Genomic DNA, 20,523 nt, shown 5'->3' with positions numbered 1-20,523 from the left:
ATGTAATCAAGTTTGGTGTGACCTTGCGTAGCAACAATTTTCTGGTGTAATCCACGTTGCTCAACCAACTTCTGCAAAAGCTTCCTTGACTATGGGCACCACAATCCCATTGACCAACCTCGCCTACACCGTACTTTCGGTACCGAAAGTGCATCCCAAAATATGTCCCATGAAAACCAAACATAAATGACTTAGTTATGTAAAGTAACATGAGTTTCGAGTACAAAGCGAATGTTCAATGTACAACAAGTGTTTCAACTCCAGTGTTCCCAAAGAGAGCAACCAAGGCAAGCGGTTGTGCACAGCCATGAGCTTCTCTGCACATTTTCAACACCTTCTAATGGGTCCCAAAAAATTTTGGCCTTGCATCTAATGATTAAAATCTTCCATTACCTCACTAAATCCCTTACATCTGGATGGATTGCTTAAGATATCCAGCATATTCACTCGGAAACGCTAAGTTGTAATAATGACTAAATTCTGATAATCTGTGAAACTTGCTAATTCTGCATGAAATCTAAATATATATCCGATGGACGTTTTTCATGGTCAGCTTCCTCCGACAAGTTGGACACCTCTTCTGTGCATTGATCGCCCCTTGAATACAAGATTGACAAAAGATATGACCACAAATGGTGGACGTCTCTTCCTTCATTGTGTCCATGCAAATGGCACACTTGAATTTACGCCCCTCTGGCTCGTTGGCTTGTATGGTTGGAGCAAGCTCTTGCATGAAAGATTGTTCGATGAGAACATTTTTTCGTTTTCTACTCTGTAAAACAAAAGAAAATTTGTGTCAGATCTAAATGTTTATGAACTACGGAAGACGAGTCGCATACACGAAAGGTCTAACACAATATGCAAAAGGCGTGATATATTCAAACCCAACAAAGTTGCCAAATACAGATCTAGCATTCATGTTCCAAATGCAACATAACAAACTCGATAAAGACATGATAAGGCGATCGATCCTCAACCAACAATAAGGCTCCGTCAATGAGGCTTTTAATAATTTTACATTTAAAGTTTTTTATTATGAAATTATAAAATAACAAACAAAATTGATGATGTGATAATCCTCTAAACCAAGAGAAATAAATCTTAATACCTTAGGAAGATTGTCGTTAAGAAGCACGCAGTCCTCAACCAATGGAATTACTGGAGGTGATCTTGACGGAATCGTGAGATCTATTGTTGCCCTGGCTGGTCGCCCCCGCCGACCACGGAGAGGCTGAGTGATACTTGACTGTGTCCGAACGCTATACTGCGATGTCCCTGCGCAAGTTGTTCAACGATGTCGCATTTAGATTTCACTATTCCGGACAAAATAGATTACATGTAATCTAACGTGCCGGCAAGTACATGCCATTGGCACCAGCAAGCAAATCATGTAGCAATAAGAAAAAAGTAACATTTACCTCCAGGGCCAAGACGCAATGCCAAAGGATCCTCTTCCACGAGTACTTGATGTCGTGAGGAGCGGCGAGATTCTATGCTCGCAATCAATTTAGCCTGCAGATATAAGCACATCACTATCACTTAAACAGTACAGAGGCAATAAGAACAAGAGACATTACAGTCATCAGAGTGAATATATCAGAGCCGCAACAGGCCCACTGATATTAACAACCTTTCATCCGATTGTCTGTCTGCTAAGTGGAGCCTAACTAAAATCTCAGAGTCTGAAATTTAAGAACCAGCCAGACAGATTTTAAAACAGACATTCATAGTTTTTGAGTAAGCATACGACGTTGTTTGAATACTTAGGGTACAACCACGCTGGAAAGCTTTCAAAACCAATAAACGGGTCAGGGTGCACAAGGAAATGAACACATGCTGCGACGTGGGGTCCAATGCAAATAACTAAGAATAAGCAAAAGGTCTAGAATTCTAGACGACAGCAAGAAAGTATTACAATCACCCAGCAAAGGCACCCAACACGCCGCCACAAACTCATATGCTTGAATCAGATTCTATGGCAAAGGCGGTCACCAAGTATCTCCTCTTAAGGACGATGATGAACTAGAATTGAACAATAGAAAGATACAATTACAGAGTGCAAATGCAAACGAAGAATGAGTTGTGTTTTCAACCGCAAATTGGACAGAAAAAAACACACTGATCCACCACCTCTAACGTATTGAAGGTGTAGATCATCACCTCAGCACACGAAAACTATGAAAACTATGAAAACTATGAAAACTAAAAATGCGTAGAAGCAGCCAAAATGGCCAAAATACCTGAGCAAAAGCCCTTGGTGATGATACAACAACATCATCGTCCTCGTCATCAACAACAATCGGTGCGGACGTCATATCCCTCACTCTGCTGCTCATGAAGCTCTGCTCCACTATTGGTTCACGAGACCGCGCATCTGATTCTCCGAGTCGCCATGGGTTGCAAATACGACCATGCGTTGGTCCCGTCTTCGACTCCCCACTCACAATCATGGTCACCACCCGCTCCTCTTCCCTCTTCTCATCCATCTAAACCGCCACAAAACCTAAAACTCGAACCCACACCAACAGTAACCCAATTCCTCCACAGCAAACCCTCTCCGTGCTCAAGCACCCTGGAGCGACCCCTCACTACCCACAGGCTCACAACACATTCTCAAAATTCACACTCCAAAAGCTCGAATCCTTCCTTCTCCACTTACAGTTCTGCATTGAATCCTACCATTCACCGCGAATCCCACAGAAAAACTTCTCCCAGGTAAGGCAAGACAGAGCTCGAAAATGGCCACAAGACGGCAACCCGCGTCGCAGTTACTAGCTACCATCTTATATCACAACCCAGCATATGCCGCACGCAATTCCCCAGGAATCCACGTAGTTCATGCACTTGTAACATGGATTATGGTGATTGCGACGGATTCGTGTCAACATTCGTCTAGCAGGGTATTCAGATTTGTCTGCGGGGAGAGGACATGAAGCTGGAACGGAAGGCGAGGTGTAGATGAATATGGTTTCTATCTTGACTGGATGGGCTTCCGTGACTGCAATCAAAGCTTTCATACCAGCCAGCAGCCTCGATAGTGGATGTCATCCATCCTTCGTCCCCGCCTACGCGTTACCGGCGCTTCTCTCCAAATTTACACCAAGGACGCTCACCACGTCGTGCCATTCCGCATAATGCCAATTATTTACAGTGTCCGACCCTTGTGAAGCTTCGTTCAATCACCACTCGAGTGCTGGTCCCGAGGGCACGGTGGTCGTAGGGACGAATTGTCAAACTGAATATTCTGTTTCTATTACATTAAACCTATTTCGAATAGTATTTTTGCCTGGTTGTTGTGTATTTGATTTTGTTTATTTTTGTTTTTATTGTTTTTGTTTGTTTTAGCTTGATTTGGAGTGTACCCGAATGTGGAAGCTCGGCTGGTGTAGTTCCTGAAGGGGCTCGAAGATGAATAGAACACGAATAGATTAACTGTTTACAGCAAGTTGCCAGGAATTGGAATAAAAATTTGGTAGACGAAGGATAGTCCGCAGGAGAAGACTTGAACTACTGTAGCTGGGCAATTGACTGGAAAGCCCACATGGAAGAAGTTCGTCTGGATGATGAGACTTGGCAAGGGTTTGCGACTTCTCTCAAGAGAAGTTTTTCGGAGCTTTGAGATTTTGAGAAGCTGCGAGGGCTGTATGGCATGGGAGGATGGAATCCAGGCTCAGCCTTCTCGAGTATGGAACATCAGGTTTGTGGGTTCCTTGGGTGCTTTGTAATCACTGACAGCGTTTATGGGTTCTCGTTTAGTGGCGTGCGCACTTAAGAGGGTAGGTCTCAGCAGAATCTCTAAGTCTAAGCGTAAAGTTCGTGTTCAATTCAGCACCTAACACTTACACGGAGGATGTGGCTACCGCAAGAAGCTATTCTCAGAGAATTTGTGGATGGTTACTCGTAGCAGTGCCTCTGTAATCTCGGTTTGAATTTGAGGAAAACGTGCCTTACAAATCTTATGCATCCTTTTTCTTGTTTGCTGATAACTTAACTTGAAAAGCTGCTAAAATTGTTGGTAAATTTTGGGGTGTATCAGATTGAACAGCTTCGTCAAAAGTGCGAAGACGTTGAATGAGTAATACTGTGATGTAGCATCTGACTTCTTTGATGACATCCGACACTATGCCGGTAATTCTAGTGTCTATAAGCGTGCGATGATACTCGACCTTTAAATGTTTTATTGATAGGGTTCAAATCTGCATTTGTGGTACAAGGGTGGCGTTGAATGATCAGTGCAAGCGCTCCCTCATCGTGATCGATTTCTTTATGTGTGTTGATGTGGTACCAAGGAAGAGCCTTAATTCGATCTGCAATTCAATGCTTTGATTGGTTCTTTCCTTCCTCGCTCTCACTCCCTTGGCTAGCTCAAATGGGTGTTTCATGCTGATAAGTTGTTCAATCACTCTTTTAGCAGGTAATGTCGCATTTGAGGGGAATAGTTTTGTGGACTCTGCTGAAGTTGTGAGTAGCCAAAGGCCGAAATCAGCAGGCGCAGCTGGTGTGATGGAGCGATGAGCGATTGTAAACAAATTGTCCAGATTGCAAAACGATTACCTCTAGGTGTTGTGGAGGGAAGCCTATTGTTTTGTTGCGGAAAGGAACGGTTTGGTTAAAAGGGCAACAGGACACCAAGTAGCCACCATTCATATCAGCAGAGACGAGCAGAGAAGACCTGTAGTCATGGCCAAGCCATACGAAAAGAGTGTGGCCATGACAGCACCTCAACAGATGCGGGGAGTCGTCATAATTTCACTCCCAGACTCTGAGAGTGGGGGTAAAACAATGTGCGCCGCAATGTGGCAAGAAGGACACGAGCAACACCACCAGCAACAGCAAGTTCAAGGTCACCAACAGCAGGAACAACAAACTTTACAAACCCCACCATTGCCGACACCTCCAGCCGCACATCCAGCACGAACCCTTTACAAAAGGGGTAGATTATTCAAACGCGTGGTGCTGTTCTTCTTACTTTCCTTGGCTGCTCTTTACCTAGCATACAAAATTCCAACCCTGTACTACTCAGAGATGCAACTGGAGGAAGAAAGCGAGGAGAAGGACGTTCATGTTTATACTTTGCACCCTAAGTACTCCCCGGCCCTTATCAAGATGCGTCTAGTTGGAAGGAATCTACTGGAGCGCGATATGGAGAGGCTTAGCAAGGCTTCTGTTCCTGAAACTGCTCAACGAACTGCTGCCTATCCAATTGGAGGAAACATTTACCCTGATGGACTGTACTACATGGCAATGCGCATCGGCAATCCGGCGAAGCTTTACTATCTGGATATGGACACAGGTAGCGACCTCACATGGCTGCAATGCGATGCTCCCTGCAGGAGCTGTGCCGTGGGACCGCACGGGCTATATGATCCCAAGAGAGCTAGGGTAGTCGATTGCCGGCGTCCAACGTGCGCTCAAGTGCAACGAGGAGGTCAATTTACATGCTCTGGAGACGTCCGGCAATGCGATTACGAGGTGGATTATGTAGATGGAAGCTCCACAATGGGAATCTTGGTGGAAGACACAATCACCCTTGTTCTCACCAACGGTACTCGATTCCAAACCAGGGCTGTCATTGGTTGTGGGTATGATCAACAAGGGACGTTAGCAAAAGCACCCGCAGTGACGGATGGCGTAATTGGTTTGAGCAGCTCCAAAATCTCCCTACCCTCGCAGCTAGCCGCGAAAGGCATTGCAAATAATGTCATAGGCCACTGTCTAGCTGGTGGCAGCAACGGCGGTGGCTATCTCTTCTTCGGAGATACATTAGTACCCGCTCTGGGCATGACATGGACCCCGATGATCGGAAGGCCTTTGGTGGAAGGCTACCAAGCACGGCTCCGCAGCATCAAATATGGAGGGGAAGTTCTCGAGCTTGAGGGCACGACAGATGATGTGGGTGGGGCGATGTTTGACAGTGGAACTTCTTTCACATACCTCGTCCCAAATGCCTACACTGCTGTTCTTTCTGCTGTGGTAAGACAGGCACAGAGGAGCGGCCTTGAGAGGATAAAAACCGACACCACCTTGCCCTTTTGCTGGCGTGGTCCCTCTCCGTTTGAATCTGTTGCAGATGTTAGTGCATACTTCAAAACGGTGACCCTGGACTTCGGTGGAAGCACCTGGTGGTCATCAGGCAAGCTGCTTGAGCTCTCCCCAGAGGGCTATCTCATTGTCTCCACGCAAGGTAATGTTTGTCTTGGTGTTCTGGATGCAAGTGTTGCAAGCCTGGAGGTTACAAACATCCTTGGAGACATTTCCATGCGGGGATATCTTGTTGTGTATGACAACATGCGAGAACAGATCGGGTGGGTGAGACGGAACTGCTACAACCGACCCAGAACTGCCACCTCTCAGATTCTATCAACTGTGGCGCACCTGTTTGATTAAGTAGCAAAACCCTGATTTTGCAACCAATCTTGCACCCACTCTCTGCTTTCACCAGGCCCACTCCTTTTTTCTCCTGTTATGAGTTGGTTCCTGCAGGACCTTGTTTGGCTTTTCCTCAGGATTCAGTTTAGGTTTCCCCACTATCACAGATATATCTGTAGAAATGTGGTTTCATCACAATTACCGGACTATGGTATTTTAGAAGTGGACTGCAGAGTTAGAAGAGCTGGAGAATGCTTCAGGTCTGAGAGACAATACAATCAGTTGCAAGGATTTGATGCTTTCACTCTTAGGGTTTTGTTTTTTGTGTAAAGATTCCTGTATGTATGTATGGCCTTACCTAGAAACAGGGAAAAAAAAAAAAAAATTAAAAAAACAAAACAAAACAAAACAAAAAAATCTGAACAATTGTATTTTTAGAAGTATGTGTATGGAAATAGTGTGACTAGTGGTGGTCAATGGGTACATGAGTTTTCTAGTCAACTTTGTGAAAAGTATTTATGGACAAGTGAATACTAATAAATGTTGGTTTCTAGCCAATTGGTATGTGCACTTCCAAGAATGCACTGTAACACTATTTAATTTCAAGACCAAATGTTGATTACTCAACAAAATCTCATAGTTTTATTTCCTAACATAAAATAGTAAAAAAACAAACAAAAAAATATAGTGATAACACTTAATTATTTACGCTTAATTTGTTCAAATATTTGGCCACATAAAATTTTAAAAAGAAAAAGAATAGAAACATTCATAAATAAATTGTATTTTGACTTTACTAAATTTAACCAAATATAAAAATATCAATAATTATAAAATTATTGGAAAAAACAAAAAAATATCAAATACACAAACACAAATTATTTTGATTATTTTCTATCTTTGCTAAAAAACATAAAAATAAAAACACTTATCTTGCATTATTTGTGTATTATGGAATATTGCAATTATCAATATCTACAATATTTTAAAATGTCATTTACAATTCAATTAGATATATAATAATAAATTCCAAATACGTTTTTTATATTTTGTTTCAAAAAATTAATAAGATTAATATCTACCATATTTTTAAATGTTATTTACAATTCAATTAGATATATAATAATAAATTCCAAATACGTTTTTTATATTTTGTTTCAAAAAATTAATAAGATCTTAGAACAAATAGTTAGCAACTTGAAAATATATAGTTATATATACTTTTTAATACAAAGCAAAAAAACATCTTAGTACAAGGCTTCAAATTTATATTTTATTATATATATATATATATATATATATATATAAAATATATATATATTAAATAGCTCACAAAAGTTTTTTTCCATAAAATATTCATTTTCTCCCTCTTAACCATCGATCTTTCTTAAAACAAAGAAAGGGAAAAAAAAGTGCAAAAAAAAGAGGCATATAATATATATATATATATATATATATATATACCTCAAAAATCGTTTAATTCAAAATTCTATTTTTTTATTTGGCTACCAAAACTTTAAAAATCAATTTTTTAATTTATTCTACTTTTGGATCAATATTGGATTGGCTAAAAGTGCCCTAAGTGTTGAAGGATGTGTTTTAGTTAATTTAAGTTGTGTAGAGGTCAAGTGGGGCATAGCAACATCAATTGGGGATGAAGAGTTAATAATTCTCACTCTCTCTTTTGTAATATATATATATATATATATATATATACATATACTAATATATTTACCCCTCAAATTGATAAGGGAGTGAACTTTATTTTACATTTTGATTTGCCACATTTCTTATGATTTTTCTAATCATATTAACATAAAATTCAACTAATAAAAATAATATTTAAAAAAATCTTGATTGTATTCAAAGAAGTGTATTGTGAAAGAACAACATACCTCATACATTGTGAAAGGATGTACATTCATAGTCATTTAGTCAAGATTTTTACTAAAATTTGCATTATTTTTAGTCATTTCATTGGACCAAACATAATTCTATCATGTTACATATACATGTCTTCCAAGTTTTAAAAAACCTTAAATCCAATAACCTAATCCACAAATGACTAAAACTATGATTTCCAAGAGAATATCGAAGAGAAAGAAAAAGACATACGGTAAAGAACATAAAAAGAAAAGTATACTCGCACGGAAAAAGTAAAGAAAAAGTTATACACAACGAAAGAAAAATGAGACGTAACGAATGGACACTGGGCTGTATCACCGTGACAACCCATTCACAAAGTCAGAAACGCTAATGCGACACCGCCACATGTCACAAGTTCAGGATAGAGGGGCCTAGAAGACCCCTGGTGGGGGGACCCGCGGGCCTGTCCTCACCCGTCCCCACCCCCCTGCAAAGGAAGGAGGGGGACGGGATTACCAATGCGAGATAAGGCCTCCCCTCCCTCGTCCATGGGTTCTCGCTCGCCTCGCCTTCGTCGTCGTGCGCCTCGTCTTCGTCGTCTCCGTCGTCGTGATTGTGGGCCTCGCCTTCGTCGTGGTGGTGGTGGTGGTGGTGGTGTGCAGATCATATCTCGCAAGACTCGGTCGAGAGAGAGAGAGAGACAGACAGAGACGCTGGTTGATTCAACTCGCTCTCCCTCTCCTGCGGGACGAAGTGAATTTTTCCTTTCTTCCTTCTTTCCACGCGACGACAGTGTTGGTGTCACTACCGGTACTACTTGCTACACCTCTCTTTCGCTCACTCGCCCCCACTTTATCGCACCCCAACTCGGCCTTTACGAGCCTCCTCTTCTCTCTTGTCACTGTGCACCCCCACTGCTCCCCTCCCTGTGCCCGGCAAGCATTTGCGTAGCATCGACAGTGTCCAGGCTTGTACAATCTGAGGTGGGTTGCTGCTTCGGATACGGTTGGGTACCTTCAATCGCAGTGTGTTCGTTTTCAGTTTCTGGGTTTTCATTTTTTTAAAATTTAATTTAATTTATTTTTTTCTTGATTGGGTGGGTGGGTGGGGCAGCTGGGGTTTGGTTTCCGAGGGTGGCAGTAAGTGGGCGTCAGAGTCGTCAATTCATGTTGAATAGAGATATTTGGAGTGTTGTTGAATTTGAACGGTTTTTGGTGAGTGCGCACTTCTGGAGATGAGAGATGATGAAGCGATTGGGTTTCTGCAGGCGAGCGTGTTGTTGCGGGGGTGGTGGGAGCAGCGGTCTTGGTGATGGAGGAAGTTATTGTGGTAGCAAGGGTGGGCGGCGCACGGATTCTAGCGGATTAGAGCTGAATCGAGCTAAATTGAGTAACGCTGTCCTGCGGTCGTATTCATTGTAAGGTAGTTGTTTCGAGGAGTTTAGAGAGAGAGGGCTATCCATCTCGTTACCACGTTATTGCATTGACTCTGGTTGATTTACTCGTGGTATTTGAATGAGAGCTTGGTCATAGTTGGACAAATAGACATTACAAAGGTAGAGGAACTCCTCTGTTTCTTTGCGGTTTTAGGACTCTGCCATAGTGATGACTTGTTCTGGAGACCTGACGATGGGTTCATCGTTTCAGTTTCTTGTTTGATGATGGCTGGTTAATTATCACGAGTGTTAATGAGTGATTAATCGGAAACTTGCTGGAGCTGTGTGATTAGCAGAAAACCGCTTGAATTGAGAGTAACATCTGATTCTGAATTTAGGTGGTAAGCTTCTTTCTTCCACATAGTTTTCTGGCTTTAGTCTATCATTTTTGTGTGAAGGGACATTTGGTTACAGAGACGACCATTAATTAACAGAAGTCTTGTGTCCACTTTTGTTTGATACAATATTGCAGTTTCGTGGAGAGTCTGCATTGTCGTGGCAGAATTCGATGGAACCGGCATGTGCGAACTTAGCTCGCAGTCAATTTTCGGTTATGCCAGTCTCGTTAAGTCCTTGCTGCAGCAAAAGTAACGTGTGCAACACAAGGGTCTCATCTGCGTTTCTGCAGCAAGGCAATGTGACTACAAGGTCGTCCTTGCTGGTCACATCAACACAAGCTGTCCAAGTAGGGAATTATGCATGCTGTGCGCAGAGTTGCACCCATGGTGTGGAGCTCAATCACGGCCTTGGTGGCAGGTTGGTCATGCATACTGATATAGGCTGGCACGAGCGATTAGAGGTCAGAGATGTTCATGGACACTCGGCGAGAAGTAAGACATCATCGACGAATGTCGGATGCAGTAGGTCGTTGTTTGACAATTTAGAAGGACACTGGTTCAGGGATCAACCTAGAATTGGTTCGACTCATTCCTCTGCATTTGGTAACTCATCTCCTGCTTCGACTTCTGGTGGCATCCATCGACGTGGTTCCCCATGGGGATCGAAGAGGCCACGATCACGAAATTGCTGCTGCAGTTCGGAAGGGATGGGTGGTGATAAAAATGAGACTGGCGCCGGAGGAGAAGAGAAATATGAGGTCTCGCGTATTCCTAATGAAGGGGTGACCAACAGAGCTACTCCAAGTTCCAAATCTGACCGAGTAGCCGATCGTTCAGCCGCTCAAGTTGGGACACTGGAGTCTGAGTTATTCCTGTACACGGTATGCTTCCTTTTCTGTCGTCTTTAAAGGCTATTCCTCAGCTTCTTGATGAACATTGTGAAGTGTATTGAACCTCAAAACGTTTTGGCCGAAGTCAGCTGAATGTGTTACCGTATAGATTATAATTATGCGTGCTGCACTTAATGTAGGGCCGTATGAGGGCTCTGGAGAATTTCAGGGCAGAAGTGGCAAAGCCAGATGAAGAGATCAGCTTAGTCCGAGCAGCAGTGTTTGTGGCCCAGCACTTGTAAGTTTCTTGTTGATATTTTCCTACAATGCGGTTTCAAGAAGTGAGTGACAGTACTGTATAAAAAATAAAAAATAAAAAAATAAAAGAAAACTAGTTCTTTAGCTTTCTGTGAACTGGGTTTGACATGATGCGATGGCGTAGATTTCAGTGTACCAGAAACAGGCGAGAAAAGCTGATAATGTGGCTTCTACGACTTGCCTTCTTTTGCTATAGTCGTAATTACTATTGTGTTTCGTAGAGTAAGCTTGTGTCTTTAGTCCATCGTTCTCTAAGTTGGCGTTTTCACTGCTTGTGGATTTGTTTAGGTTATCATGTTGCATGTAACCATCACCTAGTTTTGTGAGGTTTAACCAAGAGTATGTTCCTCTTCGAGAGCCGGGAGGCTTGAATCAGTTCTTCAAGTGTCTAGATTTATACTGCTAATAGTACTTTGGAGCAGGACGTGTTTTTTGTCATTTTGGTGTTTGACTGGGCTGTTAATATGTGGCTATGGTCGTAGGTACCCAAGAATCACTGCCGAAGAAGTGGAAGCCGAGATGAAGGAAATGGCTGATGAACTTGAGCCCCTGCTACCACCACCTGCTGGTTTGTACTGTTTATACTGGACTTTTCAATAATTTAGTTCAGTGGCTTTGGTTTTTGTACCTTTCATAAACAGGTTGGAGCTATAGATATGATGTACTGTATTGTGTAATGAGAAAAGGGTTATTGTGGTGTGGTAAAGGAATTTGATAATAGAATAAATTTGTAAGCACGTTCAAGTGGCACATCCTCTGACCATCATTGTTTTTCATTCAGAGCGATACACAATGCGAATGATCAACTCCATCAATAGGTATCTTTATGGTCAACTAGGTTATAAGGGAGCGACAAACTACCTTGATCCCGACAACTCATGTATAAACATGGTGCTGAAGAGGCGAGAAGGTATGGCCCTGTAATCGGCTTTTATGAATATTCTTTAGGCCTAGCAACCTAATCACTGTCAGTTTTGCTCTAATTGCTCCAAAGGTGATTAGGGTTCGATAGTCCAGTTATCCGGCAGGTACTTAGATGACAACGGTTTAGTAATAAAGTGGTGTTGGGTCCCGGTAGAATGGCTTTCATTCTAACCCTTGGAAAACGCATTTGTTATACGCAGTTAAAATTACAATCTTGAAAGCGTTCGCATGGGCTCCATTTAAATTTTTTGTTTGAGATACACGTCTGGATTTTCTTAAAGTTTTTCTATCTGTACTCCATGACCTCTTTCATTGCCTATGTGCTCCACATATGATTCTTCGTTAGGATGGGTTGGTTGAATCTGGTACTTGCCTGTGTATTGAATGGCAGGATTGCCTCTTACAATGTCACTGTTGTATATGGAACTTGCTAAGCGCGTGGGTTTGCCAATGCAAGGGGTATGTACCTGACTTTATTTCTCTATGTAGTTTCCTTTCACTCATCGTCTTGATGAAGTTGGCTGAATATATGAGTTCTGGAGTCTTCGACCTTTATTTTAGGTAATGCCCAGCCCTAGGGCTTCGTGCAGTCTTCACATGAAGGTCGCATCGTGTTTAGGAAGTTCAAGAGTAGACTGGTAGAGTCATGCTTTGATTAGAGGGGAGGTGTGATTGAATCCAAAAGTAACAAGTTTATATTTGAAATAAGTTTACTTTCTAATATCTTGATTTGCGTTTTACTTTTGAATGAGCACCAGTACTAAGTAGGTTTGTTCTATATATTCAGTGTATACAAATAGCACTAAGTTGCTTGGTCCAAATTTACTAAGAATGCTTATTTCTACTGGACTTATCACAGGTGAACTTGCCCGCACATTTTATGTGCCGTCCAACTGGAGATGGATTAGAGTTTTTCATTGATGCTCACGCGAATGGCAAAGTAGGTGTTAGTTTGAAACTTGCTATTTGTTTGGCAGCTTCTTACTTTGCCATCGTTATCTGTGTTGATACTGATGTGTTTGAAATGATCAATATATTCAATTTCGTGTATCCAGATGTCTAGTTTAGTCGCATCAGTTTTTGAAGTGACGGCACAACCTAAGGGTTTCTGTTTGTCTGGCAGATCACTTTCCTGCAGGATGCCGAAGAGAGGTTATCTGTAGTGTATGGTGTGCCAGTTGAGATCAACCCAGAATTTTTAAAGCACACATCCATCACTAATCGAGCTTTCTTGCTTCGCCTATTATTCAACCTGAAACGGATCTACTTTGAACGGAAAGATCCTGTCAGGTAATACTAATTCTTCGAGTAAATTCATTGGAAGCTGAGTTTAGCTTGCTTTATTTCAAGAAGCCGATTGTCTTAGGCCACTTGCTTTGCTCACGAATGATTGGCAGCTGTTTTGATGGCTGGGTTATGTGCTGCTTTTATCCTGTGATTATTCCTGTATTGATTCTTTTTGTTGTCATCTGGCTTTTGTAGTACACTCTGCATCATCGATTATCTGAAGATTGTGCGGCCAGGTGTCATTGAGGAGGTATGCCCAGATGGTCTACAACCCTGAGTAAAAGATATTAATTTCTGGCTCCATCTTGTGCCTTTCTTTAGAAACACGTTCAATTCTGCTTATACCTGCGTGTTGTTCCTGTATGGTGCAGACCAGGGACTATGGAATATGCTTGTATCTGCTGAACCGTTTCTCAGAGGCGATACCTTGCCTTGAAGCTTACATTCAGGTATAGTCATGTGTGAGGATGTAGGTTTCTTATATATTATTTGTGAACTTGGTTACATCCTAGCAATCCGTGAATTATTCTTACTTAGTGATATCTGTAACACAGGAAGCGCCAAGAGCGACTGATGCAGAATCTATGAGGTCGCTTCTTACAAAGATGCGGCGAGACAAAATGTCGTGAGGGTGATGGTACATGAGTTTCTTAGAGCTCTATAGTGATGTATAGTGATCTGTAGAAGTTTCGGTGGTAGTGGAGGAACTGCAACACCACTGTTATCCTTAGTGCAGAGCTCTTTCTGAGTTTTCTTCTCTGTACATAAGAGCACATACAAGATAGGCTACTGGAGCATTTTTAAAGTGGCATAAAAGGTGACTTGAAATGCTTTTGTTTGTGTTTGAGCTTTATTAACTGACTCCTATTTTGTCCACCACATGATTTGGGTGTTTTTTGGATGGTATCTTTGTGGTAGTCTTCAGAAAGATTTTCTCCCTCCTGTGTCCTGTGCTTCAGCGCACCTCAGCAGCATGAATTCAGTGATCTGGAAAGTTGGATGGAAAAAATTAGATCTTTTGGGATAATTCTGAATCACAAACTCAAGATCTGTAATCAATTTCTCCATAATGACACTGCTTACTGGTTTGTGGATGAACAACAATGCGGAGGATTGCGATATGTATCAGTCCGAGGAAGTACCCAAAGTACAGTCAGCCCCGAATCCATGAGAAAAGTTCCGGTTCAAGCTATATCAGGCACGACCATACTGGTATTATCGTCTTCGTTGCGGGTTCAGTGTACCTGTCATATGGAGAGCAGCAGTGGAGATGCTCTAACGTTGAAGCTGTAGAGCTTGAAAACGTGTGTCTTCCAGTTGTACAACATGGAGAAATGAAGCTTGGTAACAAAAAAATTATGATCTCTGCAACATGCGAGGGATGAGGCTTCCCATAAGAAAACGTGTCCTCCTTGCACTTTCTACTGTTTCACAGTATCTTCATGGTAACACATCGCACATGAGTGACTTTTTTTGGTGCTAGCCGTTCGTCACATGGTTTTGGTGGCTGTGTAAACATGACGTCAATGTTAACAAACGTCCCCCTATGGATGTCTAGCTCCCTGCAAGTGACCAACCTTCAGCAAAAAGGTTGCTCAACTTGGATACCGAGACTGTTAGCAGATTTGAAAATCTATGGAAAAAAAAAAAAAACAAACAAACAAACAAACAAACAAACAAAAAAACCCTAGCCGTCATTGCGTTGTATGGTGGTAAGTTATACAGAGATGCACGAAAACCGAACGAATTCCTCCCTGACCTCCAACTAGATTAGTCAAGCTTCACAGTTCACATCTGCGTCCGAACACACGCCGCGAAAGGCCTTATGTATCAAAGTTAAAAAAGTTCTCCTAGAAAACCATGCAGGTAATTCTCCACCGTTTAGACATGTCCATCCTTGAACTGAAAGACTCAATCAGAGACCAACGAGACATTTCGGTCGGCAAAATCGGCTTGACCCGCGCCGGGAAGCAGCTGAAAGACCCTCACAATGCAACAGTGTAAGTTGGGAACTGTATGCATCGTAAACTTTGTGAGAAGGTTGCTAGGTATACGCAAATTTGGCATCGTTGTGAATCTGAATTGGAGACGCTAGGAGGACTATTGAAGCACCAGAGGAGAATGTCGGGCCCAAGTCTGCCCTACAAACCGTTAGAATTGGTAATGCGTAGTCTAGGGCTTTCAATCTTGAATAGGATGTCCATTGTACTACTTGCAGACTTTTCACCAGTAGTTAGATTGGCAGACTTTTCACCAGTCGTTAAATTGGCAGACATCCTGGTCCAGCGTTGTGTGTAGAGCTTGAAAACGTGTGTCTTTCTGTTTCCTGGCAACACGAAAATCTGAGCGTTGTGTGTATAATACAAATACCGCGACACCGATTGCCGGTAAAATAATTTGCAAATAAGCCCGTGTCTGCTTGCTTGCTTGCTTGCTTGCTTGTAGACAACTCAAACGTATAAGAGTTTTCTTCCAGGTTGTTGTGAATAAGTTTGCAGTTGGAACGAGAAAAATCCTGCACAGTTTTGTTTGCTGTGGTTAGTTATTAGAATTGGCTTCGTTGCGCAGCGGGAAGGAAAAATTCTGGTGAGTGATTTGCAATGGCACAGCGAGAGCTTGAAGTGACGGTAATCTCGGCACAGGGTTTGAAGAATGTTAGACTTTACGGACGTTTGATGAACCCTTATGCTGTAGCTTGGGTTTATCCGTCCCATAAGGTGCAGACAGTGGTTGATGAAGGCGGCGGCATCAATCCATCCTGGAACAGCGTTTTGAGATTTTCTTGTGAGGACACAGTGATTTGGAGTAGTGGCGGGGAGATTACGATAGTAATTCGCAACCGCGGATCGATCTCCAACAAGCTTATAGGGACAGTGACAGTTCCACTGTCGGATCTAAGCTTACAGTGCAGAGCGGCGGACTCGAATGCTTCTCCAGAGTCGACACTCATGTCGTATCAGGTACTCGCGATTTCTTTTCTGGGAATATTTCTTATACCAAATGGACAATTCTGCACTAACAATAAATTCACACCTTCCATGGTTTTCAATCGCGTAGACGAGTTCTCCATGGAGCTTTTAGCTAGCAACGTATGGCATAGTCAGGTTCTCAGAGTTTGTGACTCTTAAAGAATTAGCGACTGACTTAATTTCTATGCGACTCTGCAGGTTAAAACGAGGTTGGGAAAGCCTCGCGGTGTCTTGAATCTCGCTGTGAAGGTGGGAACAGTTCTGAAGACAACAGAGCGCACAGCTTCGGTTGCACCACATATGCCTTACCCTCCAAAGGCAACATATCCAGTGTATCCCGCCAACTCCACGGGACATAACGAAGCTGCTGCTGCTGCTGCAAAGCTGAGTGCATATTTCAAAGACAACCAGCACCTCTACCCTCCGCAACAACCATATCCTCCTCAACAGGCTTCCCCTCTGCATCAAATGTATCCTCCACAGCAACCCTATCTCTCCCAGCAAAAATCCTCTCCGCAGAACAATTATCCTCCACGACAGACATATCCTCCGCAGCAAGTATTCTAATATGCACAACAGCAGGCATCGGAAACGGAGCCACCAAAATCAAACAGACAAGCAAGAGAGCAAGAATGAGACCAGGAGCCAGATCGGTGGAAGGAAACCTCCATGATAGGTTTGCTACCACCGGACTGTCACCTTTCTACTGACAATTCTTTTGCAAAATGTATGTACGATTGTGTAAAGCATTTCGCAATCTCTTGATTCTTATCAAATTGCGTGATAAGAATGACCTGGGCATTTCCAGACGCATGTAATAGGAATTTTGTTCATGTACAGTACATGATCCACATGTAACCTTAAACACTAAACTCACACTAGCAGTTGTAGAATTGCACTTCTGATGACACTGTATAGGAATCTTTTGAGGTTTGATAGGCTACGAGCCCCATGGAAGTGAGGTTGGTTTGTGGGCTCTGATCATCACATTTGTTAGGAGTTTTAGGGTTTTTGAACATTTTTAACACTTGCAACACCTCCAGTTGTGATCGATCGTAGGTCTGGTGGGCAATTGGGTATTCCAAGATTGAATTGGTAGGATTAGCATCTTGAAATCAAAGGTGTTTGAAAGAATAAAGATTTTTATGGTTTGATTTTAGTTTGACTGTTTTTATATAACTCTTTCTCTCTAGCTCTCTCTTTTATTTAAAGAGTTTCTTTCATGTCGTGTGTACAATGGAGACATTTGAATGATACTTTGGTTGCAAAATGTCAAGTATAGGTTTTTTTTTTTTGAAAATGTTGTTTTATGTCGAAGAAGGTGTGTAGAACAACTATTTGGTGTATACTTGAAAAGATACTATTGGAGGTTTACATTATAGGAGCATTGTGGTTTTTATGGATTGATTTTTTTTAAGTTATTAGATTTCATTTATATTCCAAAAATATTAAAATTTAATTAGGATATCTTTTTGAATATGGCATTGTTCAAGAAATAAAAGAAGTTTCTTATAATAACATTATAAAATATAAAGATTCAAAAAAATCAAAATAAAACTTATCTTTTAAAGATTTTACTTTAAAAGCTAAATTCTACAACATTCAAAGGCTGTAATTTTTAAGAATTTTGCAATAAAATCCTTAATGTCATTATTTTTAAAAATCTAATAAACAAACTATGAGATATAAGTTTGTTTTAGTTCAAAAATCTAAAAATAGAATAAAAATTTGTGTTTAAACTTATATAAATGACCATAGATTTGAATTTTGAAATAATAGATTCATTTTAAAATCTATGCAAATTTTGTTTTAAATCTATAAACAAACATATGTAAATAAGATTAAAATTCCATTAAAGTATCATCATTGTTGTTGGCACCAATCCTAGTAAGATAGTGAGTTTTCCTAATAGCATATTGTAGCCAAGGTATCTTGATTTTGATCAACAATGGAATTATAGTGAAGAAGCTTCTTGGAGGGGTTTTAAGAACATGAATCTTAAAGAACTAAAAGATCATAACACTCTTTTATCACTCAAAAATATTAGATAATCACTCAGAGATGATATAATATTAAACTAAAATAATTATTGCCAAAGATAAGAAGACTAGAAAGTCTTAAAATAAAACTAAGAACTAAAAAAGTATTGATAATAATAAAAAAAGGCTTCATTCTTGCCTCCATATATACTCTTAACTAAGAACTACATGGCAATGTTCTATAGAACCTCTAAAATGTGTTGATTTTGCAAGACATATATCTTAACTTGCAACACAAGTTTTTTATATGTATGTCACATAGTTAGCTTGTTCCACAAGCTTTGAAAATGTGGTTAATTTATTGACTAAGTTTTTAACCTATCAATCAACTACAAATACATATAAAGTCAAAATAACGTCTATAAAGCTTCTAAGAAGTTTCTTTAAAAAATATTATGAAATAAATTTATTTTTATCTACTTCTACTTAATCATATAGATAAATTTTATAGTAAATATGTATGTTTGTGATATTATCCGCTCTTCTAGGGACAAGTTCTCAAAAGAATAATCAATATATGTTGAAGAAATTTAAGATGTAGCAAATTATGTTTGTCACATACTTTGATCTTAGTTTTCTTTAAAGATGGTTGATAAGTCTTCTCAACCATCGATACTGTACCATAGTAAAGTGGGAAGATTACCTTATTATTTGATCGTTGTTAAGGTCTTCGTAATTTCTTTCAAATAAAATATTTAGAATACCATGAGGAGTTGTTCCTACCTCTAATAAAATCACCAAATATTGGAATTCTTTTCTAAGGTTGTGATACCAAACACATTATATCTTGCCATCTATTTGAGGAAGGACATGTTGTTGTTTAAAATCTTTATCTTGATTACATTATCTTGAAGATTGTGACAATTGCAATGTCTTGTTTGATAAGTTAGCAAGTAAAAGCTCTTGAGTTGAATCTAATGGTTGTTGATTCTCTGTCTCTTTAGCGTCACAAATACACAAAAATTATAAATAAGAGTAAAAGATAGAATATTATCTTCCTTGGATCTTGTTTCATTTATAAAAAAGATTTGATATTCTTTATCTTAATTTTGATGGATGTTATCAATGAAAAGCCTCAGCTTTCTTTGTTGCATTTATAAGATTCTTTATTGGATCTTATGTGCATTCACTAATATCATATCCATGCCAATAAATAAAATATTCTAATCTATTTTGGTGTTGCCTTAAATCTAAGACTTCTTCTATTTCAAACTCTTGATTATTATCCACTTCTATAAGAAGAGGTGGCATTTATCTTCTTTCCAAGATATTCACTATCTTATATGGTTTAAGAAGAGACATATGGAATATAAGATGGATCTTCATAGACACCAATAGATATAATTAATAAGCAACATGATTAATTTATACACAAATATGAAAATTTTCAAGCTTGTGATAGTTCAATTTGTCATAAGGATAAATAGTCTTGATATTGTGACAAAGTAACCATACCTTCTCACCTAAGTTAAATTGTGGTTGTTCCTTGTAATAGGCAATTGCATTCATCTTTTTTTGTTCTTAAACTTTCTTTAATTACGACTTTATTGTTGCATGTAGTTCTAATAAACAATTTGTGAAATCTTTTGCCATAGAATTATCAACTTTTGAAAAATCAAAAGTATTAAGTCATATATGATAACCATAATTGGCAAACAAAGGTATTTGTTGAATAGAAGAATATATCAAATTATTATATGCAAATTCAATCAATGGCAAAAGACTTTTCTAATCATCATAGTTGATGGTATAACTCAAATATTGCTATAGAACTTGATTTACTTGTTCGGTTTGTCCATTAGTTTAAGGATAAAAAGTCAAAGAGAGCTTTATACCTATCTTTAAAATCTTGAAAAGAGTTCTTTAAAATCTAGTTACAAATTGAATCCTTCTATGTAATATAATATCTTTGGATAATCTATAATAGTGATAGATGTTGTCAAGAAAAAACTTAGCCATTTCTTCACCTATGATTCATTTTGTACATAGTACAAAATATGCTATCTTGATAAAATGGTCTAATACCACAAATATACAATCATACAAACTTGATATAGGAAGGTCTATAATGAAATCCATAGAAACAAAAGACCATAGTTGTTTTGGAATAGGTAATGGCTAAAAAAGTCCATAAGATTGATAACTAGG

At 40.0% G+C, this 20,523-nt stretch overlaps 4 protein-coding genes across 11 annotated transcripts; 3 read left to right on the top strand and 1 right to left on the bottom strand.

The window, feature by feature from the left end:
- Positions 1-165: 165 nt before the first annotated feature.
- LOC112274369 (uncharacterized) lies at positions 166-2,747 on the bottom strand. Its single transcript, XM_024503813.3, has 4 exons — positions 2,241-2,747; positions 1,419-1,512; positions 1,109-1,275; positions 166-772 (listed from the first exon to the last, which is right to left on the bottom strand). Exons 1-4 carry the CDS (start codon positions 2,484-2,486, stop codon positions 518-520), a joined length of 762 nt encoding a protein of 253 aa, XP_024359581.1. The 5' UTR covers positions 2,487-2,747; the 3' UTR covers positions 166-517.
- A 386-nt stretch (positions 2,748-3,133) lies between these two features.
- On the top strand, positions 3,134-6,679 carry LOC112274366 (aspartic proteinase Asp1). Of its 4 annotated transcripts, none has more exons than XM_090245772.1 (3): positions 3,134-3,697; positions 4,037-4,128; positions 4,415-6,679. In XM_090245772.1, exon 3 carries the CDS (start codon positions 4,681-4,683, stop codon positions 6,385-6,387), a length of 1,707 nt encoding a protein of 568 aa, XP_090101898.1. In that variant the 5' UTR covers positions 3,134-3,697; positions 4,037-4,128; positions 4,415-4,680; the 3' UTR covers positions 6,388-6,679. The 4 variants fall into 4 exon arrangements, with proteins under 4 accessions (XP_090101898.1, XP_024359575.1, XP_090101900.1 ...); XM_024503807.3 differs by having other exon boundaries at positions 3,298-3,697; positions 4,412-6,679; XM_090245774.1 differs by lacking the exon at positions 4,037-4,128 and having other exon boundaries at positions 3,302-3,697.
- A 2,069-nt stretch (positions 6,680-8,748) lies between these two features.
- Positions 8,749-14,246, top strand: LOC112274309 (uncharacterized). 5 transcript variants are annotated; one of them, XM_024503680.3, is made up of 13 exons: positions 8,749-9,218; positions 9,503-9,652; positions 9,967-10,011; positions 10,143-10,889; positions 11,039-11,136; positions 11,639-11,724; positions 11,938-12,066; positions 12,472-12,539; positions 12,940-13,020; positions 13,204-13,370; positions 13,563-13,617; positions 13,739-13,816; positions 13,922-14,246. In XM_024503680.3, the coding sequence occupies exons 4-13, from the start codon at positions 10,179-10,181 to the stop codon at positions 13,994-13,996; spliced, it is 1,548 nt and encodes a 515-aa protein (XP_024359448.1). In that variant the 5' UTR covers positions 8,749-9,218; positions 9,503-9,652; positions 9,967-10,011; positions 10,143-10,178; the 3' UTR covers positions 13,997-14,246. The 5 variants fall into 5 exon arrangements, with proteins under 5 accessions (XP_024359448.1, XP_024359446.1, XP_090101639.1 ...); XM_024503678.3 differs by having other exon boundaries at positions 8,792-9,218; positions 9,503-9,657; XM_090245512.1 differs by having other exon boundaries at positions 8,800-9,045; positions 9,503-9,657.
- Positions 14,247-15,276: 1,030 nt separating this feature from the next.
- On the top strand, positions 15,277-17,495 carry LOC112274311 (protein SRC2). The gene is made up of 3 exons (XM_024503685.3): positions 15,277-15,367; positions 15,936-16,327; positions 16,535-17,495. The coding sequence occupies exons 2-3, from the start codon at positions 15,968-15,970 to the stop codon at positions 16,901-16,903; spliced, it is 729 nt and encodes a 242-aa protein (XP_024359453.1). The 5' UTR covers positions 15,277-15,367; positions 15,936-15,967; the 3' UTR covers positions 16,904-17,495.
- Positions 17,496-20,523: the final 3,028 nt, after the last annotated feature.

Source organism: Physcomitrium patens, chromosome 21 (genome assembly GCF_059467195.1).
Source record: "Physcomitrium patens ecotype Gransden chromosome 21, ASM5946719v1, whole genome shotgun sequence".
Classification (NCBI taxonomy): domain Eukaryota; kingdom Viridiplantae; phylum Streptophyta; class Bryopsida; order Funariales; family Funariaceae; genus Physcomitrium; species Physcomitrium patens.
Note: the sequence above shows the minus strand (reverse complement) of the source record. Positions and strands in the feature narration are given on the sequence as shown.

Coding starts and splice junctions, on each gene's coding strand:
- LOC112274369 (XM_024503813.3), bottom strand. CDS start 2,486: ATGGATGAGAAGAGGGAAGAGGAGCGGGTGGTGACCATGATTGTGAGT. Junction 1,513..2,240: donor CACCAAGGGCTTTTGCTCAG/GTATTTTGGCCA, acceptor TTATATCTGCAG/GCTAAATTGATTGCGAGCAT. Junction 773..1,108: donor TTAACGACAATCTTCCTAAG/GTATTAAGATTT, acceptor TTTGTTTTACAG/AGTAGAAAACGAAAAAATGT.
- LOC112274366 (XM_090245772.1), top strand. CDS start 4,681: ATGGCCAAGCCATACGAAAAGAGTGTGGCCATGACAGCACCTCAACAG.
- LOC112274309 (XM_024503680.3), top strand. CDS start 10,179: ATGGAACCGGCATGTGCGAACTTAGCTCGCAGTCAATTTTCGGTTATG. Junction 11,137..11,638: donor GTGTTTGTGGCCCAGCACTT/GTAAGTTTCTTG, acceptor CTATGGTCGTAG/GTACCCAAGAATCACTGCCG. Junction 13,618..13,738: donor GGCCAGGTGTCATTGAGGAG/GTATGCCCAGAT, acceptor TGTATGGTGCAG/ACCAGGGACTATGGAATATG.
- LOC112274311 (XM_024503685.3), top strand. CDS start 15,968: ATGGCACAGCGAGAGCTTGAAGTGACGGTAATCTCGGCACAGGGTTTG. Junction 16,328..16,534: donor CGACACTCATGTCGTATCAG/GTACTCGCGATT, acceptor GCGACTCTGCAG/GTTAAAACGAGGTTGGGAAA.